At 48.6% G+C, this 27,976-nt stretch overlaps 1 protein-coding gene across 4 annotated transcripts in view; it reads right to left on the minus strand.

The window, feature by feature from the left end:
- Positions 1-27,976, minus strand: part of LOC144179382 (dipeptidyl peptidase 9) — a 65,641-nt gene that overhangs the window by 35,355 nt on the left and 2,310 nt on the right. The window contains exons 1-9 of one of the 4 annotated variants that reach the window (XM_077707718.1): positions 22,493-22,839; positions 19,198-19,578; positions 14,832-15,120; positions 10,672-10,840; positions 8,928-9,032; positions 7,275-7,468; positions 5,389-5,489; positions 2,174-2,321; positions 806-977 (exon numbers count right to left, since the gene is read on the minus strand). In XM_077707718.1, the coding sequence (XP_077563844.1) occupies positions 806-977; positions 2,174-2,321; positions 5,389-5,489; positions 7,275-7,468; positions 8,928-9,032; positions 10,672-10,840; positions 14,832-15,120; positions 19,198-19,568 (1,549 nt within the window). In that variant the 5' untranslated portion in view covers positions 19,569-19,578; positions 22,493-22,839. Of the gene's footprint in view, positions 1-805; positions 978-2,173; positions 2,322-5,388; positions 5,490-7,274; positions 7,469-8,927; positions 9,033-10,671; positions 10,841-14,831; positions 15,121-19,197; positions 19,579-21,925; positions 22,048-22,073; positions 22,391-22,492; positions 22,840-27,976 lie in introns of those variants that run through there. The other 3 variants (XM_077707719.1, XM_077707720.1, XM_077707717.1) reach the window with 3 other exon arrangements.

Genomic DNA, 27,976 nt, shown 5'->3' on the forward strand with positions numbered 1-27,976 from the left:
ACACAGGGCATGACCCTCATAAGGCCCCACATTAGTTTTTAATGCGAGATGTTTATGTAATACCTCAACCAAATTTTGACCATGCATCAACCTAAATAGACCTTCGACCTTTAGCCTGACCTATCATGCAGCAGCTGGTCACCTGACACTATCAGGTGACCAGCTTTTGTAATTTTTCTCCCCCCATCAGACGCTGCTGCACGGTCTTGCAAAACTACAAGCGTGAGGCTTGAACTTATAGTTTGGCTTTGTTTGGAGAGATCAGTGTCTCTTGGCACCTAGAAGAATGGCTGCCATAGAGAGGGACTCAGCTTATGTCAGCGAGACAACATAATAAAAACGCAAGCCAGATTTTTTTTTCCTTTAAGCAGAAACAGGTGCAGCAGAGGCGACTCCCCAGCCACTTTCGGGCGATTTCTCTGCGACATCACAGAATCTTGTTTGTGCGACCGGCAGCCACTGGCCTCAGCCAGGAAACGTGACTGGGTGAATGTAGGGGGCCTCTATTTCCGTTTGATTGTAGCCCTTAATGCTTAGTCTACACACTGATAACAAAGTTTTCAGTGCAGGTCCATAGTATGTCACTCCCGACCATATTAGGTCACTGTAGCACTAAATTCAAAAAGTTTGGCGTACTTCTTGCTTCTTTTTCACTTAAAGGAAAATGTCTTTCATGGCTTGTGGCTGGAATGGGGCTGAGTACGCTGGACCAGTTCTTTTAAATTAAAAAGAAAAGTTGAATTTTGTGTCTTGATGGCCCTTTCAAGAAGAAAGATGGCCGCGATGGATGCTTCGACGAGCGTACCGTGCCCCGACGGCAGCAGGGGCACGCTGGTGCAGGGCGGCCCGCCTCCTCCGACGCAGTCCACCCGCAGCCGGAGCAGGTAGAGGTGGCGGAAGCCGGACTCCTCGCTGGCCCAGAGCAGGCGCACCTCCTGGGCGCACTCGGGACGCAGGAAGAACAGCACGTCGTGCACCTGCAACACCATGGGAGGGAGGGGGGGGGCAGGTGGAGAGAGCAGAGCGACAACGGGCTACAGCGCCTGCCACACACCCCTTGTACAGACTAAGTCAAGGACCGAGGACGACATACGATGAACTAAACATCAATGCCTGCATTGCAATACTAGGATACTAGGCCTAGGCTTTAATGAGCCATTAAGAGCAGAGCCAAAGCACTGCACCTAGCTGCTCCATTGCAGCAACCATATAGTAATCTCATGGTGATAGAAAATAGCCAGCGCAAGAAAGACGAGGACGAGGAAGATTACAGACATAGCGCTGTGTCTGTTACCTTCCTCGTCCTCGTCTTTCTTGCGCTGGTTGTTTTCCATCACCATGAACCAATACCAACTCGCCCAGCTTGCCTTGTTGGTATATTAGTAATCTACTTGTGAACTAAACGATTCTGTGTCCAAGCATGGCTTGATCAAACTCTGACAACCAAACCCTGACCTTTGACCAAACTCTGACAAAAAAATAAAGGAGAAAAAAAGGAAAGAAGTGTGGAAGGCACTTACCTTTCCACTCCAGATTCAGGCAACTACACCTGCTTCCCCACATTTTTTCAAGCTCCCAACTAAAAGCCACCTGCCAAGTCGTCTTACAACTTGTGTTTGGCACAAACATTGTACCTACCACGTACAGACTGCACATGGGAGATGTCACTGAACTCATTAAGGGTAAGATGTGGCAGCTTGCCACCAATGCATTACACTAGAGGGCATAATACAATGCAGCAACTGCATTCTTTTGCACAGCTTCAAACATGACAGTGCCTTACACAGTGAGTAAATGGCCACTGTGCAGTCGCCACTGCCAAAATCGGAACAGGAAGTTCATCAGGTGTAACACACAGCCACTAGTTCTAAATAAAAAAAATCTGACTTTGTAGTTAACACTGCTGCAAGACTTGGCCAAGTGAATTAGACTTACAGGCCACCAGTGAAAATTGAGGGGGGCACCCAACTCAACCAGACATTCGGAAAAAGGAGAACCTGCCATGTTTCAAACTTCAAACTATTCCCGATTTCGAATGCTGGGAATTCGTATCTCAAATGAAATTGATCCCCCCTCTGCTAAGAGATTCCACCAGACACTAATCCGCTGTCAACCACCACATATCCAATCACAGGCAGGAGAGAGAGAAGAGGAAGAGGAAGGCAAGACGCACGTTGATCCAGACGTGGGAGGTCTCCTGCCAGAGCAGGAGGGAAGAGCAGGCCGGGTGCAGCCCGCCCTCAGGGGGCTGGAAGCAGCCCAGGGGGAACAGCACCAACTGCAGCCTCTGTTGAGGGCGGTCCAGGAGCTCCGCCCACACCCTGCAGCACACGTGCATATGCACACGAATGGCAAAGCCTCAACAACAATTGCAGCAGCGAGGGAAGACATTCCAGCATTCGTCTATTCAAAGAAAGCTCGGCTGTGGCTAACAGACTCCTTTCAGATTCAGATATGTGGCACGCCACAGTGGAGGGCTCTCCCAGATTAATGTCGACCATTCGCAGAATCTGTAACGCACGCCAAAACTGCAACACACGGGTGTTTTCGGTTTTTGCCTCCATCATCAGTCTTGCTGCTTTTCTCACCACCAATTCCAAATACGGAATTATTTCATGAAGAACGTCAATTAGTTCTGAAGACAACCAGTGATAAATTTGCCATTTTGTTTTCACCGCAATGGACAAAATAAAGTTAGTCCAAGGTAATCTTCATCTTTTCTGATACAGTCGAACCCCGCCATAACGAACTCCGCTTCAACAAAATATTTCCAATTCCCCATCAGCTAGCCACAGAAGCCAATGCAACAAAGTCCTCGCTACAACAAACCATCTGTCTGGCTTGTTTTTGCTTGCCTGAAATTTTCACTCAGCGGGGCTGGGATTGATTTATTTTACGTTACAATAAGTGTAACGCTAGCCATCTGCACCTTTTATACATTCAGGGCACTTAGTTACATTGATAATGAGCATTGTCTGCCCACACTACCACCCATAAAAAAAAAACAGTCTATGGACACCATTGTTTGTTGGCAATAACGACATGGCTGGCCGTCTTTACACAAGGCACAGGCCCAGTTCGTCAAGCCGGAGCTGCAGCCAATCCGTATCCAGTTGAAATCGCGCAAATGTGCGCTCCTGGCGTTGCATCGTGATGTATGTGTTGTAAGCACCTGTCATTGCAGTTTTTTTTCTACCATTCTTCAAAGTCAAAAGAACGTTTTTGTGCTTAGTCTTTCGCCTGCATCATCGTACCTCAATCATCAGCGTGGGCTGGCAATAAATGCAAGCGTGCGTGGCTTGCCTGCCAAGGTCAGATGCCGCAGTGCCCAGTCAGAAGATAAGATAATGCACTGGGCTCCTGTCACACGCGAGATGGGGGCTTTCACCTGCTGGCCCAGCAGCTATCTGCAAGTAATCAGCTAGGTAGATACGCCTTGTTGTGCAACAATTTGTTTTGAGACTGCATTTCTTGAAATCTCTCGGTGCTGATTGAAGCTCGGTGCTGATTGAAGCACTATGGACACCATTGTTTGTTGGCAATAACGACATGGCTGGCCGTCTTTACACAAGGCACAGGCCCAGTTCGTCAAGCCGGAGCTGCAGCCAATCCGTATCCAGTTGAAATCGCGCAAATGTGCGCTCCTGGCGTTGCATCGTGATGTATGTGTTGTAAGCACCTGTCATTGCAGTTTTTTTTCTACCATTCTTCAAAGTCAAAAGAACGTTTTTGTGCTTAGTCTTTCGCCTGCATCATCGTACCTCAATCATCAGCGTGGGCTGGCAATAAATGCAAGCGTGCGTGGCTTGCCTGCCAAGGTCAGATGCCGCAGTGCCCAGTCAGAAGATAAGATAATGCACTGGGCTCCTGTCACACGCGAGATGGGGGCTTTCACCTGCTGGCCCAGCAGCTATCTGCAAGTAATCAGCTAGGTAGATACGCCTTGTTGTGCAACAATTTGTTTTGAGACTGCATTTCTTCCCTCGTAACATGATCTTTACATGCGAGTAAAAAACATAACCACTGGTACATGCATTATCCGAATAAACAACGCAATTGCCCGTCACTCCTTTTCCTAAACATTGCATTATGCGGTTAATGACGTGGATAATATACAGGGCTATTTTTCGTGCCGTTCCATGGTGTGTTTGGGCAGACTTTGCCTCAACAAATATCCCATTTAAACGAAATTTTTCGCACGTCCCGTCAATTTCGCTGTAGCGGGATTCAACGGTACTACGAACACAGCGAGTGCAACGTAACACGGATATTTGACGCATCACTGGGAAGAACTTTTGCAGCTCGTTAAACTTGGTGGCACCAGTAACCACCCACTATTTCAAACACCCATTTCAAACACTCAACTTTAAAGGGGCCATGTAGACAAAACAGGTTTGGTTCATTTGAAAGATTGCCTTGTTAGAATCACACTGACATCTGTCTTAACGTAAACTTCGCTGAAATAACCTATATAATTAGGAAAAAAGGGAATGGCCATGTGACTCACTAGCTCATTTCCCACGCTAGAACCTATGACGTAATATCCACAGCTGTGTGATTGGCTGAGGCCGGCAAAAGCAAACACAAATTAGGAAGGGCTTATAAGCCTGCTGAACGAGCAATTTGCTCTTAAATTTAGGGCACATCTTTTTACAGCAGTAATAATTGTCGGGTGAATAATGAAAGTTACGAATACAAGTACCAGTGTGTACTGTCAGTACTGTGCGCACTATGCTTGTTATAGCTGCACAGCACTGTGGTTGTCTCAGACGACACTGGCCAATTGGTGTAAGCGACATTGTGTTACGTGACCCTGTTTGTTGAGCATACCCCATGTTTCACAAAAGCAAAACTACCGACCGTAACAACAACAAGCCAGGTGCAAATTCAATCAGAAAGAAAGCAAAGGCAGACAGCGATCCTGCGCAGTATGGTGGTGCCATCTAGGAGGACTAACGGGTAAAAAAGGCGCTCCGCAGTTTGCTGCAGCGTACGAACGTTCGCTTAAACTAATACCTGCCCTTGTTAGGTCATCGCAGACGAAAATGCACAATTGGGCGGGAAAATCCCAATTTTAACATGAATTCATTAATTTCTTGGTGAATAAAGCATCGTTTGCTGCCGGACAAGTGCTGAGGGCACTATGAACAACCAAACCTCTCGAATAAAACACACATGAATTTTGCCTGCATCGTCCCTTTAATGTCTTTGCACATCTGTCAATAATTTAATACATCTGCACAGCTGTATGTGACGTATACCTGATAATGTGATGGCGTTTACAGCACGCTTCAGTGTCCGTTTACTAGTAGTGTTTGAGAGTGAAAACTAGCCAAACCCTAACTGGCCAAAGTAGCCTGACTGCTGCACAGAGCAGTGGACACTCACGCAGTGCTGTCGGGTGTCCAGCCGGCTCTCAGGAGGTACTCCGAGCACGGCGAGAGCGATGACAGGGGCTCCGACAGGGACAGCAGCTGCACCTGCTCAAACTGCACACAACATTTGGGAGGGAGGAGAAGAGAAAGAACACTGAGACTGCAAATGTCAGGCCACACACCACACACGCTCCTTTACACAAGGGCTTAGTTCCCTTCAACCAGACACAGCCATGTTTTCCAGTGTATTTAGATGTGAGCCCAGTATAAGAGTAAAGCACACTCTCGGTGCTGATTGAAGCTCAGTTACCTTTGTACTGTATATCACCTCAACGCCTGCTTGAACCGCATCCTTGTTTCCTTTTAACTGTGCAGTGTGCAGACAGCGTACACTGTAGCGTTATCAGTAACTGGGTCCTTTTAAAAATGTATTTGGCCTTTCGTCAATGAGTCCTGCGTTACTATGTCCCAGTTCCTAAAATAACTTTACAATGACAGTACCACCCAGAGCAAGGAGACCATGGCATTGCGCTGTCATAATTTATGCGCCTGTTATTGCACAAGCGCTTTGCTACGCCACAGTGACACGCGATAAAAATGCTATTCCTGGCTATGTGCTGCTCATGTACGTATAATAATGCGTGCATTCATCGAGAGTGAGCAGAGCTGAAAGTATGCCGTGTCTGCTATGTCCACAGACAAAGCAAACTTATACCTACATAGGTGTAACACCTAAGCGCCACCATACGTTGCTCCGAAAAAATAAAAAAACCTCAATAGCACACGATTTGCTCCGAAGACAACAGCTGACATGGAAGCAGGCGTATACCTGAACAAGGACGATATGTTTCCGCTCTGAATGACCCTCTCGGTGGCAAGGGTCAAAATTCAAACTCTGGGTGTTCAACACGCTGAAGCTGTGCGTGGGTGCTGCAGTGGAGGGGGGCTCCGGATTAATTTCGACCCCCTGGGCATCTTCGACGTGCGGCGAAATCTCAACACACAAGCATTTTTGCTTTTCACCTCCACCTGAAAAGCGGCCACTGTGGCCGGGACTGCACCTGCATCCTTGGGCTCAGCAACACCTGAGTCACTGAGCCGCCTCGGCAGGTTGGCGGAAAGTGGCCGCCTTTGCTTTTTACACTGTCATGAACGCAAGTTAAGAGTTCACTCAAGTACAGTTCTGGATTACTCCTCTAGACAGTCGAGCAGAATACCAGTACACCAGAAGGGTTTCCTGAAGGGCCAGTTGGTACATTGTGCTACGAAGAAAAAACAGTGCAAAAGACAGGACGGAGTAAGCGCAACAAACCACGGGCGCTGACGAACAACTGAGCGCTTTATTGCGACAGAAACATATATAGAGGATAAGCTGGAACAACGAAAAAATTAAAAAAGAACGGAAACAGATATCGCAATGAAATATGATAGCTCGGGACACAAACGTAATCGCCCACATGGATTTTTGGCGTAAGATGCTCGAGACAAGTAAACAGTATTTCCTTCCCCAGAAGTGCAACATACGGCTCGCTCACACACGCGTTTCCTTTCTTTTTGATTTCGAAGGCTTCAAATTTCTGTTGCACTTCTGGGGAAGGAAATACAGTTTACTTGTCTCGAGCATCTTACGCCAAAAATCCACGTGGGCGATTACGTTTGTGTCCCGAGCTATCATATTTCATTGCGATATCTGTTTTCGTTCTTTTTTAATTTTTTCGTTGTTCCATCTTATCCTCTATATATGTTTCTGTCGCAATAAAGCACTCAGTTGTTCGTCAGCGCCCGTGGTTTGTTGTGCTTACTCCGTCCCGTCATTTGCACTGTTTTTTCCTTCGCAATACACCAGCCTCAATCACGGGTCTCTTTCCACAGGTAGGGGGGGGGGGGATGGCAGCTCACCTGTCCCGTCTGGGAGAGGGCGAACTGGGCGATGGCGAGGGAGGAGCGGGCGTTGGGCGAGCCCGCCCGGGGAAAGCGGTGCTCTTCGGTGCCGGCCACCCCGTCCTCGCTGAACGAGGGCAGCTGCAGCACCTCCACCTCACTCTCGTCCACCACCTCGTACAGGATGCGGTACTGCCCACCCGAGGACACCTCTGACAAAGGCACCGGTCACGGCAACAGTCAGCGAAACAGCAACACAGGATACAGACAGTGCACATTAGTGATGAATGGGGGCAGCAGCTTTCAAAGAGGGCTCGTACAGTTCTAAAGTCATCGCATGCCGCGTTCGCTGTCCTACAAAGAGCTGGGGCTGAGCTTGCATTGTCTTCCCGCATTAAGGATTACTGAATTCTCTGTTGCACGGGTGGATGTCAAAGTAGGCACACAGTTTCAATGCTCTGTGCAGAAACTGTAGTTGCCCGAAATAGCAGACACTAGCCAGCTGACATGACAGCGGACGGCAGATGGATTCAACGTTCCAGAGGGATCGGTGTAGGTACCAGTGAAAACCAGTTGAAGATGCCATCGCTAGTGGAAGCAGTAGGGGTTCTTTGGATAATGGACAACAAAAATTGCATTACCCTTTACGTAGTGTTTCTACAATTCAGGTGTCAGATGCTGTCAATTCATCCGAAGAAAAAAAAAGAACGGCTTTTTACGATGCTTCTGCTACTGTACCACTGATGGTGTAAGTAAACATATTGCCCAGTTCAGAACGCTTCACTTCAGGATGCTCATACCGCTATACTGACATTAATACAACAGTTTGTTTCGCAGAAATGGGAGCCCTTACAGCTTTTTCACCAAAACAAGAAAACTTGCTGCATAATCCCATGCGATTTCGAGGGTTGCAATATGCTTTGCCGCTGTCGTAGTAAGCAGCATCTTTCAAGTACGCTGCCATCCTACTTACCCCCACAAAAAATGCATTTTACTTGACACTTTGTACACATTTTCTTTGCTGCTACTGGTGCGACTTAGGCAAGGACCTTACAGTGAACCTTTTCATCCAGGTCTTGGATGGCAGGAGTGAGAAATGCAGGTACGAGTCTGCCGTAACCGAAGTTACTAGGCTGGCTGTCTGCCCAACTCCTTTAGGCGAACTGCTTCTGCAGTAACTGCCTCATTTACGCTGTCCTTACAGTTTACAGTGAATTTGAACGTCTCCAGTGCACAGAAAAATTTATTTCTTCGCACACGCTCAACACCACAAACAATCCACTATAGCCATGCTATGAAATAAAAGCTGTTCACATGCAAAAGCAGCCCAATGTGACTGGAGCTGCTGCTCCAAAAAGAAAACCTGAACTACTGGAAGCATCCTGGTTGCCTGCCCACTTTCTGCTTTGTGCCAGGAAGTCATTGGCAATTCAGGGGTATCATGGAGAGTACCTGCCCCCCTTAAAGTTCAATCAGAACGTGAAGAGTAAAAAAAAGCCCAGGGGAACCATTGGCGAGTCCACTTCCACAACTATGTGTTTTGCGTCACAGCCAATAGGAGGCTTGGGAGCCGTTTTGCTGCTACAGACGCCGACGCCGGCTTGTGCTTTTGCACTGAAAGAGTTGTGAACAGCTGAAAGAGTTGTGAACAGAGGAACCTGTGTCACTTACCCAGAGAGGGGCTCCACCAGTAGCCAACGTAGCGGTTGAACTCCTCTTGAGTCACATAGGAGGGCACTCCGACACTGATGGGACTATCAGACACGCTCGCCCCGTCTGCAAAGACAGAAATGACGTCCCTTCAGTCTAACATGTCCAAGTTGTGAGAATCCGTTCAGAATAGGATGCCTGTTGCACCCAAAAGACCATCACCTACACATTTTTGCTTCTTCGTTGTTCAAACAGAGATGATCTGGAATCATCTGCCAGATGTTGTGCTTCACTCTAGCCATGTTTCACTCAGAAAACAACTAGGAAGCTCTGCACCAAGAGCCCACCCCTCATGTAACACCCAGCACTGGGGTGTGTTGAAGATAGGTTGACATGTGGGGAAAAAAAAAAAAGTGTTCTGATTTTATTTATCTTTGTTTGGATGCAATTGTTTGGATGGTCAGTATCAGGGAATGCAAGCTTTTGTTTGAAGCGAGTACACTGGCGTTGGGCCTAGGCTGTACGGCGGCCATCACAGTAACGGTGGCTGCTGCTGCGGCGTTCCTCTCCCAACGCCGGCATAGTGTAGCAGCTAGCATCTAACGCTATGTTATTAGCAATGTGCTAGACCAAGCAGCCACGAAAAGATCAAGCTCTTCCAGTTGAAGGTTGTAAGCACTGGAAAGAGGCATTTCAATTTAATTTCTCATGAACTATACGCACGCAGAGCGCAACGATGCCACTTTTTCCCACTAAAATTCTCACATTTACAGTCCAACTTTCTTCTAAGTGATAAGGAGAGATCCACCAAGGCCATACAAAGTATAAGTTGGGTTCAGGGTACACCCTGTATTTTTAGGGGGTCACAAGTTATAAAGCCTATTGGAAACAAAAAAATTACGCCCACCTCCCCTCGCGGGAACCCTGGTGTGATGCGACGCTGAGGGGGTTCAAGCGCAAGCGGAGAGCAACCGTCGACCGAAACGCCGCCGGAGAACGGCACACCGGTTATATTCTAAGCACTATATATGCGCAGCGCGCCCGAAGGAGAGGAAACCGCGGAGAGAGAGAGAGTACTGCACATGCGCAGCACCGCACGCAGTGCCGCCCACCGGCGGAGTGAGAGCGCGCTGGGCCGCACACGCTCTCACCTGGGCACGCGCCGGCGCCAGTGCGTCTGCCGCAGCTATGACGCAACACATTCCAACACAATTCACTCTAATCCAATCCAATCCAATCCAAGCCAAGCCAATCGAATCCAATGCCCCTCGCGAGAGAGTGTTCGCTATCGGAGAGGAGAGCGGGAGAGTGGCTGCAGACAACGGACGCACGCAGGAAGGACAGGGCCGCCGACAAGAGATGCTCTGAGTGTCGCATCTAAAAAGAGCGCCTTTTGAGAGAGCGCCTTTTTCTTTATGTACATTATGACACAGATTGACAAAATATGCATTTTTTGAAGCTCCCTAATAAAAAATATGTCAGCAGTCTGGGTGGCCGAAGCCAGTGCTGGATCCAAGGAATCCTGGGCGAAGGCTGAGGGAGGAAGAGGCCATCCAAGATGCCTACTTTTCTGAACCCATCACTGGCACCCCCCCCTCTCTCTCTCCCTGTGTGTGTGCGTGTGCGTGTGCGTGTGCGCGCGCGTGCATGCATCTGCGTCTGCGTGTGTGTGTGAAGAAAAAAGTTTGCCCCCCATTTACTGCTGCCCTCTGTTCCTAAAGAGAAAAAAGGTCGCGAAAATGCGGAATTGGGCGACAACCCTGACCTGATCGGGTGTGGGTGAGGCGCACTTCGGCCCCCGAGCCCAGGTGCGTGACCCAGAGGTCGCCCGCAGCCACAAAAGCCACCAGGTCGCCGTTGCAGGGGCACAGCTGCGCGTTGAGGCGCGCGCAACTAAGCGACGTGCGCAGCTCCAGGGGGAAGTGTGGGCCGCCCTGCATCGGGGAGGCAGGAGAAGGGCACACAGGCAAGCACACTGTCAATCAATCTAGACCTCACTGCTATAAATGGGGCTATGAAGACAAAACACAGGTTTGGTTCATCAGGACTGCTTTGCCCACACAACAGTGATGCAAATTTGAATGCAAACTTAAAATAAATTCTGGAGCTACTATTCAGCAAAAACAGGTAAAGCAGTGTAGGCTCCTGAGTCACTTTTCGGCAATCTCTCTCCGACGTCACAGAATCTTGTATGCGCAACCAGCAGCCATTGACGTACACTACCACCAGGAAACATAACCGGGCGATTACACTGGAGCCCCTAGTTCCCTTTTAAAGTATCATTGATGCTAACGCGCAGTCCACACACTGATAAATACACTTTCAGTACTGGCGCACATTATGTCCCTCCAGCCCAAGTCACTGTAGCCCAAACGTGTAGTTTTTCAACACTTGTCTTTCTTTAGTTAAGAGGATGTCTTTCGGGACTGGAATGGCACCGAGTGAGTTACCAAGTTCTTTCAAACTGGCCAAGGAGTTGTATATTGTCTTCATGGCCATTTCGACCGGCAGTAGGAGATGCTGCAGTAATGTCAAACACTGCCGACATCATTTGGATGTTTTTTACAAGTCACACCGGAGGAAACGATATTGTTACGGTGCAAAGGGTTTATTTACAACCGTAAATAGGAATGAGAGCATTGAAGGAAGCGGCCACCGATCCTGTGGTCAGTACGAGTGCGGTTCGTCCTCCACTTCCTCTTCTCCTCCACCCCTTGACACATATCCTGCTTGGGGATTGGTTGTGACCAATTTAACGCTGTACAGTTTCGAGCGTGACAATATTTTGGCAGGGGAGCAAGAGTGCAGTAAAAAGAACATGCAAGGAACAAATGGGCTGGAAATGGGGTGGAATTAAGTCATAGAACAGTAGTACAGTCAAACCCCGAGATAACGAAATCCCGCGAGTACACAATTCGCACGGCCAGAAAATATTTTCGGATCCCTGGCGAACGTCCACAGAAGCCCATGTATTTCATATCTTGCAACAACAAAATGTTTTTGGAAACTGATCCCATGTTAACGAAATTCGCTGCAAGTGCGGTCGGCATTTTTTCTACAGATTTCAGGCTAACAGAGTCCAAGAAGTGCTCAAATGCATTTTTTTCGGACCCAAATTGCGTAAATGTCAGACACAGTGCACTTGCATGGCCGCTGCCATATTTGCTTACATAAAATATCGTGCAACAAGTGGCAATAAAGACAGCCTCACAGTGACTCCACGAGGGGGCAATACATAGTCACTCACGGCATGTCTTTGGTTTGGCTGAACAGCGCGCGTGCGTTTGTTGTGTGGGCAGCAGTTGGCACATTTGCACTCAATCAAAAGTGGAAGTTTTTGTCACTACAAGATAAGGCAGCCATCATTGCCAAGACGTGGCCCAAGTGGAGGAAGAGAGGGTAGTGCCTATGAGTTTGGAACCACCTGCAGCTCACTCGGTCATTTTGAAGGTAGAGCTAGCCACTCTTCAATGGCACACATGCGCAAAACAAAACAGTGACGGCTGTGACCTTTATGGTTGTCAACAAAGCAGTGCTCGCTTAGTTTTGAGAAAAATATTGGAACAACGAGGTGCCACTGTCTGGCTAAGTTCGTCAACCGGAAAAGTTGGATTATGCCTGCATGCTTGAAAATACTCGGTGCTGAGTGAGGACCAGGGAGAAAAACATGCAGAGAAGGCGAGCCCGCGGGATGTTTTGGATGCATTTGGCACAATTCGGTCGTTCGTTGGCACGTACAACTACCAATGAAGTACTTCTTATAGTGCAAGAGCTGAGCTGTGAAGTTATTGCAAGGTAAGGCTCGCAAAGTAATATAACCGACTTTGCGAAATAAATCTTTGGTTTGCAGGCGATTTTCGTGTAGTTTATGTTTCGTTCTCATGGCAACGAAATTCCTGCAAAAGCGAATTTTTTAGCTTTCTCTGGCGGATCTGTTATTGCGGGGTTCAAATGTATACAAAACTAACTTCGCTGATTTAGCTACCACCTTAATGATGTTCGAACTGTGTCAATACAGAAACAGAACAAAATATGCACCAAGCCCCCTACCCGCACAGATATTGTGAGTATGCCATTGATGTAAAATCCACCAACCCATACATTAAGTGCACTAAATGGGGCAAGGGATTATTCGTCGAGCAGAATTTAAGGCTGGACGGCAAAGTTAGGGTAGGACTAAATGCTTGAGGACATTCAGGGGCACATGAACTTGTCACATATCAAAGCCTGCAGTGAACCTCCTTAGAGGTTCAAGTATGCCATTTAAAGGTACTCCTAGTACTGGCTACGCATAAAAGTACTTTTGCTTTTTTTTTTTTTACAACTTCTGGTCCCCCAGCCCAGCTGTTTGGGCAAACTGAATTGTGGGGCAAAATGTTTTCTCGAACTGTGAGCTGTCTCCAGTAATGTTTGTGCCAGTAGTGCTACCAAGCTAGAATTTACACGCAATTACAGACTACTCAGTCACCGCTATTTCGTTCGTTTTGCCTTAAATGTGCCTTTCTCCTTTTCCTTCTTGCCTACTGGGCGATTTCGCCATAACAACAGTCTTTCATTTGCATTCAATGCAAGTCAATTTCAATTCACGTCCCATAGATACACAAGGAGGTGGCAGAAAAAGCTACCCAGCAGCAGCTCGACACCTCTGCAGACAATATCCACTACACACCCTGAAACAACCAGCCTAACCCACGCCGATTCGGCCTTTCCGCCGCAGAACAAAACTCAGATGTTGAAGGGTTGCGATGAAATTTGAAATCTGTGGTGTTAGGGGCGATGCTGCCACCACAACAGTTTTTCAAAAGAACGCCCCTCGACTGGTTACAGTTCAAGGGTGTGCAGAAGAAAAGCTACACAGGGGCAGTCTGAGACGTCTTGAGACAGCCACCCTACCCCACACTCTGCTTTGCTCGAAGAAAATTTGTATGTCAGAGTTTTAGGACGACACATCGTGGCCAGTTTTGAGGCCACTACTCCCTTTCCAGCCTTAAAGGAAAAATGTGACTACCCACTGACATAGTGATCTGGCATGTGTACCTCGATGTGAACTTTTTTTTCCCCCCCAAGAAATGTACTCCCCTCACATGGCATGCCCCAAATTTTTCTCAACACTTCTGTTTGGGCGTTAGGCACACTGTTTATGTTTGCCTGTACTGGTGCCTATTTGTTCTAGCGAAAAAAAAGTTGACAGAAGAGTGGAAGCTTTCTGAAATCAAGACTGCGTCAAAACCTTCGCTAAAGTGCGTCCCACCTTTGCTGAAAGTGTGTCGAATAGATCATCAAACCTTCGAGGCCCAAATCGAAAACGAAGAACAAACCCATGCGCTAATTTTTCATCTGCGAGCGGTCTCAATGTGTACCGATAAGTGGTTTACGATTGATGCGTTAATTGTTTAGTGTAGAACCACTCCTTTTTCGAGATTTTCAAGGGGGCGTTTTGACACAATAGAAACCCGGTTTTTTTACCCGCCGCGTTGGCTCAGTGGCTAAGCCGTTGCGCTGCTGAGCACGAGGTCGCTTTTCTGATGCAGGCGAAAAGCAAAAACAACCGTGTGTGCGAGATTTTGGCAGCCCTAAAAATCCCCAGGTGGTCAAAATTAATCCGGAGCCCTCCACTACGGCACGCCTCATCGCCTGCGTTGCGTCGGCGCGTTAAACCCTACTCAATCAAGAAACCCGGTTTCACGCACGCACCGTGTGTCCAGAGATTTTATCAGGGCTTTTCAGTCTACCAACCGGTCTACGGGGAAATCCATAAGTTGTTCAACAGGATGCCATCAATTCTACTAAGAAGGCTTTCACTTAAAAGCAACACTAGCGCGTATTCCATTCATTGTGCACACTTTCCTTGTCGTTCCAAAACCCTTCGAGCCACAGGCACGATGAGTACGGAAGGGGAGGGGGAGAAGGGGGAAAGGGGCCGACCTTTGGCCGGTCGTCGCAGCAGAAGAGGGACCCGCCGGCGGCGAAGAGGAAGCGCTCCTGTCGGTAGTCGAAGGCCGTGATGCCCCAGGCCATGAGGCGGCGCCGCTCCCACTGCAGCTGCTCCTCCCGCGAGAGCCGCCCCGGCGGGTGGCACCGGTGGAACTTGGGGTCCAGCAGGGGGCGCCACTGGAGCGGCACCGACGAAGACGACGGGGGCGCAGTGGCAGGGGGGGGAACAAGGGGAGACTGCGTCCCGCCAACGTCAGCACCACTCAAGCCGCCACTGACCCTGCAGGAAAGGGGGGGGGGGGGGGGGGGGGGGGAGTTGCCGCCATACGAAAAACCACTGCTCTAGCTTTCCAAACACGAAATGTGGGGAAGCTTCAAGCTCAAGCTTAATTCAAAGCCACTTCAGCTTTTCCCTCAAAGGGAAGAGCATGCCGAAGAGGCGCGCAGGAACCCATCCCAAAAGTGGATCACATGTTCTGCAGTCTCTCGCAGCTAGCTACACTCAATCCCAAGCAGCAGAGAAATATATTTCCTTTTTTGTATGCACTTAAACACATTGCGTTTTTTGTATGAACATTGACTTCCGAGAAAAAAAATGTAATTGAAAGGCTTAAAAAATTATTCCAATAGTTTCCTTTCCATTTCTGTGGAAAGCAGGAACAAGCCACCTGTAAAAGCCCTACGGCTAGCACTAAGAAACAGCCCTATTTCTTTCCACAGCTAACACAAGGATCAGAGAAAGCTTGTCAATATTAGAGTGAATAGAAGTCTGAATTCATGCGTCCTTGTCAAAGCTTCCCTGGTGCTTCTGGCCATCAACTCAAAGTAGTATGAAAGAAGGGTTAAGCAAGCAATGATAAAGGAAAAATGAAACGGGAACCATCTCCTAGCTAAGAAACCTGAAATCTACGCCACCCCAATACAGATACAGACAGCCCAGTAGATGCACTGAAAAATTTATATAAGAAAAAACAGCTCTCCCCAAGAAACGACATTGTAATTCAGGATGTACAGTCGGGGACTTAATTTTGCAGACCGCGCGAGCGCGTGGCAAAAGCTCCCGATGCACGCTCTGGAGGCCCGGCGCCTGTTGTCGAGACCGGCGCGGAGCGCATGCGCGTCCTGTTTTACTCACAGGCACGCCGATTTTCTCGCTTCCTGCAGCGGTGCTGCAATGGTCACTCAAGCACCTCATAGCGACGCCTTTGTAGCATTCCTTTCTTCCCGATGGCACATTTGGGGCCTAGCGTGATGATTGCGAGGACTTTGGCGCAAGTGCTCCTCGCATCCTGATAAACACTTGCGCGGAATGCTTTATTTGTTTGTTTGACGCTTTATCGTTGATAGACGATGAGACTAGCGGCTTGCAAACGGCGTCGCCGAATAAAGCGCGTACGAAGCACAGTCTCACGGTACCGCACTACCGATGACGAAATGCCAGCTATATGATTAGCGAACCTTTATACACCTTGTTTATTTTGTAATTTGGCCACTGAAAATATATTTCAACTCACTCTCCGCTGCCCATAAAGAAGGCGATTTGCAAGTTTTATAAAAAATTATTTCGGTGTTGTTGCTGCCTAGTTTATTACATCAAAATGATAAAAACACGTACTCACATAAATTGTCTGTTCACTCTGCCCATCGCATTCGTAAAAATGGCACCTCGGGTTCCCACTGAATGCCGCAAAATTATTCGCTACCTTTGAGAAGCCGTTTTTCAAAGGGATGTTTGCCGGCTTACTAATAGACCAAGACATTCTGTTATCCCAGGAATTCATGCTTACTGGGATGAATTGCTCCAAGGCCAGAGCAGTTCTTCAAGGTCGGCTTGCATTGATTCATTATGAGGTTTTAATGCGCCGATACTACACAGGCGATTAGGCGCGCCGTAGTTGAAAGCTCCGGATTAATTTTGATTACCTGGGGATATTTAACATGCGCCAAAATCTCGAACACACTTGAGCATTTTCGCTTTTCGCCGCCATTAGAAAAGGGCCACCTTGCAGATGCCCAGCGGGGCATAAGGACAAGGTCAACAACAAAACAGGAGGACAAGCTGATTGTTTTTCAGTGGTTGAACACCCGTTCATTAGTGACAAAAACATTCGGAAGGCCCTAAGCAGCGATCAGTATTACGGCGAAAAGTAGCGAATAATGTCATGGCATTCTTCGATGGGAACCCGAGGTGCTGTTTTGAATAATGCCGACGCACAGAACGAACAGACAATTAAAACGGGTATGTCTTTGAATCATTTTTAAGTAAGGAAGTAGACATTAAAAATAAAACAGGATTTCTTTTATACAACTTGCAAATCGCCTACCTACTTTATGGGCAGCGGAGAGTGAGCTGAAATATATGTTCAGTGGCCAAATTACAAAATAAACATGGTGAATAAAGGTTCGCTAATCATATAGCTGGCATTTCGTCGTCGGTAGTGCGGTACCGTGAGACTGTGCTTCGCACGTGCTTCATTCGGGGATGCCGTTCGCAAGCCGCTAGTCTCATCATCTATCAATAATAAAGCACCAAACAAGCAAATAAAGCATTCGGCGCAAGTGTTTATCAGGACGTGAGGAGCACTTGCGCCAAAGCTCTCGCAATCGTCATGTTAGGCCCTAAATGTGCCATCGAAGGCGTCGCTATGTGGTGCTTGAGTGACCATCGCAACACCGCTGCAGGAAGCGAGAAAATCGGCGTGCCTGCGAGTAAAACAGGACGCGCATACGTGCCGCGCAGGTCTCGACAACAGGCGCCGGGCCTCCAGAGCGCGCATCGGAGGCTTTTGCCACGCGCTCGCGTGGTCTGCAAAATTAAGTCCCTGACTGTACATGTAGTTGCTACACCTAGGATATGAAGCACAGCTCGATGGAAAGGGCAGAAAATGAATTTTACATTTCGACATCTCTACCACTTGCTCAAATCATGCCCACATGGACTCTTTTTGTTTGACTTGAAAAAGAGCCACCACAACTGAGAGTTCCGTTTGGATCCCTGTTCTGTGCAGCCATGCAGCGAGTCACAATACCTGGTATTTATTCCCAGCCCCCACATTCCCCTATCATAGGAAGTCCAACCTACTTCTAACATTACGGGTCACCTGTGCACTCGTGGAAGAAAGAAGAGCTTCAGAGGGGCCCCGACGTCACATCTACTTTAAGCAAGAAACGCCGTTTTAGGTGCTCTCTCTTTTTTTCTTGTATTTACGCACACCCACCACCTCCTCCTCCGTCCTCCTCAACTTCCCCTGCCTGCTACGTCTGTGCCAGTGGACCACTGGACATCAACTGGACCATGCAGTGACGTACGGCATCAATGGGCCAGCCTGTCACCACTGTCGCTACCACACTGTTGCCAGTGGCTTCCCAAGAGCATGAAAAAGCTGCACTACCTGCACCCCACTTCTTCCAATGCGCTGGTGGCCAGCAGGGCCACTCCTAAGCTTCCTATTCTCCAAGTGCGAGTTTTAACGATGGAGCTGTACTAGGGCTGGCCCGGGTGACAGCCTGACCTGACATGTGTCACGCTCTCCCTGTACGGCGGGTTTCTCTGCCATGCAAAAACCAGTTCCCAGTATAGAATAAATTCCTAAAACATAAAAAAAAAAAGGTCCTAAGACCTTCATATTTTCATACAAGACAGCCCAGAAGGAATGTCTTCCTAGCAATGCATGCCTGTTTAGAGGTTAAGCTGACTTGAAGGAGATCGGTGCAAGCTTGCTTTTTGTAAGCCGGCTTTCCCACAATGCCCATTCCGCAGTGAAGCATGGTTATCTATGGAGAAAGTATGGCAACAGAAAGTGGCTGTAACTGAAACGCTCAACTATCAGAAGCTCTTGTGTTGACTCCTGCTGACGAACTCCTTGGGCATGCCGGGTGATACTGCACCAAAAGCACCCCTCAATTCCCCTCGCTCAATTGTCGCACTGAGGGGACCTAGCCACTGCCCTCAAGATTCCTTTCCCTCCACGGTTAATGAAGAGCAGAGGTAGGGAGCGGTGGCTGAGCTGGGACCCAGAGGTGCAGATGTGTCTGGTCACCTGCGCTGCCAACATCCCTGCCGGCCTCAAACCAACATCCGCACCAATCCCCTAAACACGTTTAAGGCTCAAGACAGCAATGCTTCTCGCCAATTCTCTTCAAAAAGGTGACTCAGCATTTTCAAAGCTGTCTATCCTTTGACCAACTTGGCAAACAACAATTACCAGTTACAACAATACAATTTTGTCGGCATTTCAATATTCTCATGGTAGTAGGCTAACCAGTGGTTCAGTGTCTGCTCACGAGAGGCCGCCTACCCCTGCCTAAGCTTCACTTGGTACCTTCCAACCCTACACGCAGCTCCCCCTCAACTCACCCGGTTAGTCCGCCGTTGGCCTCAGTGCTGCCTCGAGCTGCCAGTCCGCCGACCTGCTGCTGCGCCGGCTGCTGCTGTTGTGCGGAGGGGAGGTCGACATAGTGCAGGCTGCTCTCGCGGCCCTCCGTCAGGGGGCTGAGGAAGTAGAGGCGGCCCTTGCCGAAAGTCACGCTTGACGGGAGGCGAGAGGCCAGGCCGTACAGGCGGCAGCGCGTCTGCCGAACCGCCTGCCGCAGCTCCTGCCAGCTGCGCTTGCCCCCACCGCCTGCACCGGTGTTGCCCCGGGGCAGTGCGGGTGCGACTCCGGCCGCACAGAAGTCGGGAGGGGAGCCTGGCATGCCCTCCGAGGAGGAGGCGGCCATGCCCTCCATGGGGCTGCGGCTGAAAGAGACAAGTTTGTTCGTCCACACGAAAACATACACGCGCATTATCCAGCCAGAATGAGACGCAAGGCCTGTATGCGAGGTTGGTCAGTCTCAGTTGAAAGCCGTTCAGCCGGTAGCCAGATGTACAGGTACTAAACAAGAAATACAGCCCAGAACATTAGCAAAGAACATTAGCAAAGAAAAAGAAAACTATTTTCTTCCAGAGAACACAACAAATAATACTGACAAGCATCACTGATCTTATACAAAAAATATCCTACGCTTAATAAAAAAAGAAAAAATAGATTGGCCATTTCCAATTATACTCGGGGACAAGTTAAGAACCGCAATGTGGTGCATCCCTCGAGTGAGGAAATAGACTCGTGACATCAATGCAGACAGGTTTCGAAAGGAAATTGCACTTAAGGCTAAGGGCGGGCTAGTTGGTGTTGACTTGAAAACATTTTACCAGCGAAAAAAGGACAATGACCAACAAAGAAGCAGACAGCTTCGTTGCTCTAGTGACCATCCTGTCTGCTTCTTGCTTGATAGTGTTCTTTTTTTGCTGGCAATATGCTCTCAAGAAAATTCACTTAATGCATGACGTCGTCTGCCTTTTCTCACACAGTTTGTTTGTCGTCGCTGCATTAGTTAATAGGCATGTTATTAAGTCCGAAAAACCACGGAACAACCCGTGTAAATTTCAAAATACTCGCAGGGACGCACTCTTTGTGCCGTGCAGAGGAACAGCCAGCTACGGTGATGAGGCACAGGGGAAACTTCCATTGCTGTTTTTCAAGTTGTACTCAAGTTTAATGAACCATGTTCTGCAAAGGGGAGCTTTTCATGTCTTGTATGGGGTGAGACCAGCGCAGCCCTGCCATACACATCTGGCTCCCTGCCCTGCGGGCATACATCGTTGTCACCCCCTCAGCCACACTCCCATAATCCCAGGACGAAGATGCAGAACAAGGATTTCCTTCTATCTCTTGGTGCAAAAACTAGGGTGAAAAGAAGACAGCCCGATTTGGAGGAAGAAGCAACCCTGACCACAAAAACTAACCAACGCAAATTTTCCTGCCAGCCCACTAGGATAACGTTGCATTCAAAGTTTGCAGTATGCGGGAACTCCAAAAACACGTCAATGTTTGAGACTGATTGATTGCAGGGTTCAACGCACCGACGCGCAACGCAGGCGATGAGGCGCACCGTAGTGGAGGGCTCCAGATTAATTTTGACCACCTGTGGATCTTTAACGTGTGCCGAAATCTCGTACACACGGGCGTTTTTGCTTTTCGCCTCCGTCAGAAAAGAGGCTGCCGCGGCCGGGAATCGAACCTGCGACCTCGTGCTCAGCAGCGCAACACCTTAGCCACTGAGCCACCACGGCAGGTCAATGATCGAGACATTGCTGGTAAATTGCAAACCACTGCAACTCCTTAATAAGTATTACCCTCACCCCATGAATAAATCTTCCCGTATAATGGCCACGATGACGCATTTATACGTGGGTGAAGTATTTCGCGATGGCCGTATCTGGAAAGTCATTCGGCTTCACTAAAAAGATGCACTTTTCTTAGCCCATGATGCAGCCAAGACAACAAATCGGTTAATTGAGTGAACAAGCCCTCAACCGTTCTCAGAAAGACGTTTGTTCCAAAAAGATGGTATGATTGGTATCACGTGACTTTGCAAGTAGACGCACCCCCTGGAGATGACAGCACCAACCAATTGCATGTGGCCAACAAAACGATTCTTGGAGAACCCCAACGAAGAATGTGGCCACAAATGCCCAATACGTCCACCCCACCTCACAATATCTACTCTGTGGTTGCTACATAATGAACTGAAACAGAAGGCAATTCCGTTCAGAATTGCTCCCCTCAAATGTCTTGACCACGCCTGAAGCAACTACAGTGCAACCTTGATTATCTGGAATTCGGTTAAAACGGTATTTCCAATCACACGAGCCAGACAAGTCGGGTAGGAACTCATTGGGGATACTGCAATAGAGCCTGACTTAAGAACCAGAAAGTGGTAGGCAAGCATTCACCGATACCAAACTGTTTGCAATGAAATTCAGCAACTTCCGTAACGCACTTCCACCACTAAGAGCCGTTCCTCAACCTTAATAACGCTACAACGTACCGGGGCATTACTGAAAAATAGCAAGTCACAGTGAAGACAGAACCTAAACCCGAACTTGCTAGCACTAGAGCAGCGTACAATGGTAAACTAAAAGGTATATGCCGAGGTAAGCTAAGCGAACCGACAACCAACAACAATCAAAACAAAAGCAGTTGATGCTTCTGGCCTCGCGCTGCGGTCACACGGGTGGCCAAGCATGCACACCAAATACGTACGCGCTCGTGGCGGCTCGTGCTCACCCCTCGCGCCTCAGAAATACAGAGTTCCGTCACGTGAGGTTCGACTGCCGCGTATGTGCGCCGCGCACGAGTCTCATCCAGCGCATTCGCACCCACTTTCGCCGTTTCCGAAGCCCCTGCTCGCCTCCGTGCTAGCCTGCCGTCCCCTTGGATGCGTGCCGTCTGCACTGATAAAGACGATCGGCCCGGGAGACAGCATTGTTTTCCATTTTCGCCGCCAATCAACGACCACGACTCTGTTCCTATCGACTGCCGACGCGCCTTGCTAGGACAGGTAACACATCACCCCGGTACGTCCACGGCTAGATCGCAGGTAACAGCGGCGGAGTACCGTAAGATCGAAAATGCAGTTTTAGCCACTGCATGTTACACGCAACCGAGGTTGATGCCGGGAGGAGCGCAGACAACGCGCCCAGCACCCTAGATGGCCTGCATCCCAACTGGCGGGCGCTCGACAAAAACAACGCTCTGCCTGAGCGATAAGCGATGCCCAGGAATGTCCGCACAGTAGCGGACAAGGTAGCAAGCCTTATTTAGACTTACCGCGTTCTTGTTGGCCCGCTGCAGTATTAACTAGCTGTCCTCAAAATGATTGCTACGGTGGGCAAGTGTCCTCTAGAGCTGGGTTGCCGTAGAAAGCTTAGCGGTCCTCTGACGAGCTCTAGGTTGGGAGCGAAAGTCCTCCGTCGGTCCATGCGTGTAAGCGCTGCGACGAGCTCGAGCAGGCGACACTACGGTAGCGCACACACTTCTGCGATGCCCTCCCGGAGTGTAACGACAATAAAAGGCCCCATGGCGCGCGTTAGATTGCGAGGAAGCGACGGTTTAAAATAAGCACCACACGGCCGGAACTACGGACAGAGAGAACCACGACCGGCTATATTTTGTACGACCTGCGCACGCCGCCGCTCCCCAGCGCGCGCAATTTGTTTTTGCTTGTCTTGTTCTTTTTAGTTCGCTGGAGCGCCACTGCAAGCCACGGCGCTGCGTTTGATCCTCAAGTCGTGGCACGGTCGCATTCACTTGCATAGGAATTGTGCTAGGAAACTGCGCGGGCCCGGGACTGCCGAAAGCCCGAGCCCGGTTCTGACCGCATGCCGGGTTCGGACTTTGTAGCACGCATTTTGTCGGGCTCGGGCCAGGCTCGAGCTTGAACAAATAATTTTTTTCTGGCCGTGCCGGCGCGCGCCGGCCCGCAGTGCCTGAGGCCCGGCAGTCGCGTGCCGCAAATTTTAAATTGTTGATAACAAAAAGTTTGCTCTGAAGAACTATAAAGAGCTTTTTGGACAACTTTTTTTCCTCCACAAAAGCATATTGAAGGAGAGTTTTTCTGTGAAACGAATTCAATGGATCAACGGAAGGTGGAATATCTGTTCAATAAATGTGTAAATAAAGAAGATTATCCCCCTTTCTCAAAATCCTTTTAATAATCCCCGGTGTGCGTCGCAAGTGCAGCACAGTCGCCCAGATTCTTGAAAATACATACTCTAAGTCAGGGAATTTTGGTTGCACAAAGCTCAGCCCAAGTTTAATAAAAATTTAAATCCAATATACTTGCAGTATGCTTATACGTACGTTTCTAGGTTGAAGACCGCAAATTTTTTTCGCGCTCATGAATTATGACTAGGGCTGATATTTAAAAAATGACTGGTTGGCGCAGGCTTATTTTATTACATTCTGTCAAGCTCGGGCCAGACCAGGGTCATATTATAAATTTGTCAGGCTCAGGCCGTGTCTCCCGCGTGGCGCCGGGCAAATTGCCATTGCAACACGCGCATGCACTGCTCGAAATGAATTGTGCGTGGTCGTGGTTGTTATTTCACCTTTTTTACAACATCTTTACAGCACTTTTTTTTACAATGATTTTTTTAAAAACCGCAGCACGTCATCGCGCTTGTTGTCGACAATGGTACACTGCTGCGTTCCGTAGGGTCGGCCACCCGCGGCCCTCGGGCCACCTGCGGCCCTCGATCGGGCCGCATGCGGCTTGGTTGTCAGAACCGTACGCCCCTCCCCCTGTTCTTAATTCTTATCTGAAGGCCGACGCGTCAGTTTTGACCTCAAATGACCCGGGTGATAGGCGGGAGACAGCAGCAGAGAATTGATCGCTCCCCATCTTCACATTTAGCCAGATTATTGTCAAGTAGCAATTCGCTGATTTTTTTTTTTTTTTTTGCCGTGCGGCCCTCCACCGTGTCGGATTTATACAACTGGGCCCTCTACCTCAAAAGGTTGCGATCCCCTGCCTTTTGCAAATCGAGCAGCCGTTCCGCCAAAGGAATTTCCTTTCACGAGTTCCCGTTGGCCAACACTGCTGCGAATACCACATAAAACAAATACCAAACAAATCAAACAAATACCAAATAAAGACCACTTTCCCGAAGACCAAATCTTTGTAATGTAAATGTACCGAGTCGTTTTTTTTTTTTACTTTAAGACAACATATATTTTACTTCACAATGCACTACGTTTCGTAATGTAAACTTACGATGTAATTATGCTCACTGATATCTAAAACGGTTTTCCGGAAAGAGACTAGCCAAACGTAAACTTATAATTGAGCCGAATATTCCATTTGCTTGACATAAAAAAAACGGAATTGAAGTCTATCATAGCCACAGTTACGAGTGAGGCTGTTGTCAGCGCACCCCAGCAAAAATGCATTTGCACGAATATCTACAAATACGTTTGCATGAGACTTAGATGCATATCTAATTAACTTCGAAAATCGCTTGCGACATCCGCGATGTTTACGCTCTCTATTAGCCGTGGAACTTCGCACACCGTATGGAAACCAACGGCGGGCCGTGCGTAAACAAGCGAAGTTGAGGATCAATTACAGAGCCATCTGACGGGGGCGCCCGGCGTGAGAGCGAGCCCACGTGACATTTCTGGGGACGCGCGCTCCCGTAGGAGACGGCGGCGTGAGCAGGTCGTAGCCGGTCGTGGAGAGAACCACAGGCGCCGCCATTACAAGCAACGACCGATCAGTTGGCACCAAGCCTGCCCAAGCCATTTCAAGTACAGCCGCACCAAGAGACAGTGTGTTTTTTTTTATTGACGCCAGGGGAAACTGAAGCCGTTCCCTCTGAGAGAGAAAAAGCCAGACAGGTATCCTAAGACCAGCACAAACGGGTAAACTTCTTTTCTGAAGGTGAAGGCGAGGTGAATGTGCAGCGGCAACACCATTGCAACAGTGCAACACTACCACATTACAAAGAAGCCGCTAACCATCATCATCATTTATTATCTAAAATTTTCTTCAAACCTTCAAAACACTACCATCCTCAGTCTTTTTTACAAATAAACGCTTTATATTTCTCGTTGCCTTTCAGGCATTTGTAGAACCTTGTACTGGTTGCTAGCGTCACTTTGCTTCGCACCATCCCAACCATTAGGGTAGCTCCATTGCTCTACGGTGTACTCGAAGATTGTAGCTCCATGCATACTGTGCACCGACTTGTGCGCGGGTGGTTTGATTTTAAAGAGAATTGCAACATTCTCAACTGGCCCTTCACATGCATAGCTTCAAACAATCTTTCTGATTTATTTTTCTCAAACTCTAGGATGGATCCAACTATTCTTTACTTGCTGTTACGGCGAGGACTAGACCTTGGAGAGGCCCTAGTCATAGTACTCAGTATATACCACTTGCGAAACTTATCTTCAGAACCGAGGCGCTGCGTGCACCCCCCCCCTCCCCCCCTTTTGCAGCAAATAAAGAATAAGCATGGCAATAAGTGTACTGGCGCGGCGTATCATCATTATCACCACCAGCAGCAGCCTGTTTGTGGCCACTACAGGATATGCCTCTCCCAAGGATACCGAGCTGCTTGTACCGGGCTTTAGTCGAGTTCATTCTTAATTTGAACTGAAATATCGTCTAGACGGGTTTGTTCCCTTACTCATGCTGCTGTCGTTTTATCCCGAAATGTTACATCTAGCCGTTTTCGTTCTATAGCTTGCCGGGCCTATCTAAGTTTGCCTTCGAGGCCTTTTGTGAGACCGCCAGTTTCTGCCCCACATGTCATCACTGGAAGTAGGCATTTGTACTATATCAGCCGTTCAAGTTTCAAAAGTAGCGTACCACCGAAAATTTCGGGATGCTTATTGAACGATTCCCAGGCGGTATTGATTCAGCGCCCAATTTCCTTAAGATTTGAATGACAACTGACAATTTTCCCAAGACAGTTATAATCGTCTGTTGTTCTAGTACTTGATTGCCTATCTTGAAAACACGCCTAACTGCAAGTCTGTTCAACATTATGTTCGATTCCGAGGGGTTTATAACTAACCCCGCTACTTTTGGACACAGCTGCCAAACCATTTTGCGTAAGTTTCGGCAGAACTACTCATACGACAATTAATGCTGTCTGCAAATCTCAAACGATTGAAGTAATCCCCATTGATGCGCCACCCCGTATTTCCCAAATTATTTTTTCTGAATATTCCCTCAAGACAAAGCAGATAATTAGGTGAGACTGTGTCTTATCTTCCTGAAATATTTTCTGATAAACAACCGTTTAGCCTCGTTATGTAGAAGAATCGTACTTGAGCAACATTCGCAAATATTCTCGAACGCTCTCATGTAGGGCTTGTCAGGGATATTGGCCGCGAGGCCCACCACTGGAGAGGCCGGCGCTGCGATCGTTTTGACGTCACTTGTAGGATCACCGTTCCTATCTTGCTGCGTAGTTGGCTTGCAGCGCGTGACACTTCGCTTAGGAAGCGCGTTCTAAAAGTGTTTTCGTGTTAATTTCCTTCGTTTGAAGTTAATTCTCAGTGCTTCAAGCGCAGTTCGACCTCAAGGGGAATTTATAACCGTATCAACTGTGGTAGATTACCCGCAACCACCATGAGCGTGGTGGTGTACTACGTATGCGACCGAAGCGTAAGCAGCGGCTTGTTTCCCCGATCAACAATGTGGACTACGGCGATCGCCGAGTGAAGTTTCTAGATTTCTCTTGTTTGCAAGAAATGTATAAAGCAGGAAATCGTGAAGCGTTAACTGCTCGCAGAAGCACACGCTCCCGCCGTGCCTGCCCGCAGGGCCGACGGTGCGGCTCGAACCGACGCAGCTCGCGGCAGCAACAACAACAAAGAAGTTACAGATTGGTGAAAGTGGATGTTAGTGTGATGAAAAATTCTGATAGGTAGTGTCATCAGCTGTGGTTTTCAAAGTGATGCTCAAATATCTGCCGCGATTTACGCCGACCGGCCGCGGAGGTCGGTCCCGGCAGCGCCGGCCCGTTCACGCCGGTGAGGCGAGCGGCCGAAGGATGGCTATGCTTGCGCGCAAGAATCGGCCGAGGCCGTGCAGGTATCTTGATCGTCGATCGCTTCAACGGAAATCACCGCGCTTACAGAGTTTCCAGCGCGGTGAAACGTTTTGTTAGGGGCTGTCACTCGCAACTCTAACGGCTATGAAATATATTCTGCGACGCCAAGCCTAAAGTTCTCAACATCCGATTACGTGCATCCGAAGCCGGCTGCGAGCTGTTGAAGGCCCTCCCGTCGCGCACGCGCGTGTTGCGTTTGGGTTCCTCTAACTTCTTGGGGGCCCCCAACGCTCGGCTCTCCATTCTAAATCTCCCCAATTACCCGAAATCATTAACGACGTGTTTCGCCTCGTACGCAGGCTCGCCTTCTGTGAGCAGTCGTGAGTTTCGAAATTGATGCTTGAGAAAGGCCGGCTCACTTTAAACATACAAAACACGCTGCAATTATAAATTACCACGCCGAACACCTAACGAAAACTAAATATAGCCTTGTTCAGACCCGCGCGAAGGCGTTAAAAACTCGAGTTCATACCGTTCATACATTGCGGACAAGTCGCGAAAGTAAACATCAGCCGTGCAGAGTACACGCTACGGCAGTAATCGTTAATCAAATCCGGGCATGACTATAAAAACATCGTAGGGGAAATAGGCACTGATTAAGGCAAACTACAGACCATAACAATACTTTTAAGCATGTGCGGCGAAGCAATCCGATCACCGTTCTCGCGTAGTCATTCATTTACCAGGC

This window comes from Haemaphysalis longicornis, unplaced genomic scaffold, assembly GCF_048455015.1.
Source record: "Haemaphysalis longicornis isolate Haplotype H1 unplaced genomic scaffold, Haemaphysalis longicornis Haplotype H1 scaffold_4, whole genome shotgun sequence".
NCBI lineage: Eukaryota > Metazoa > Arthropoda > Arachnida > Ixodida > Ixodidae > Haemaphysalis > Haemaphysalis longicornis.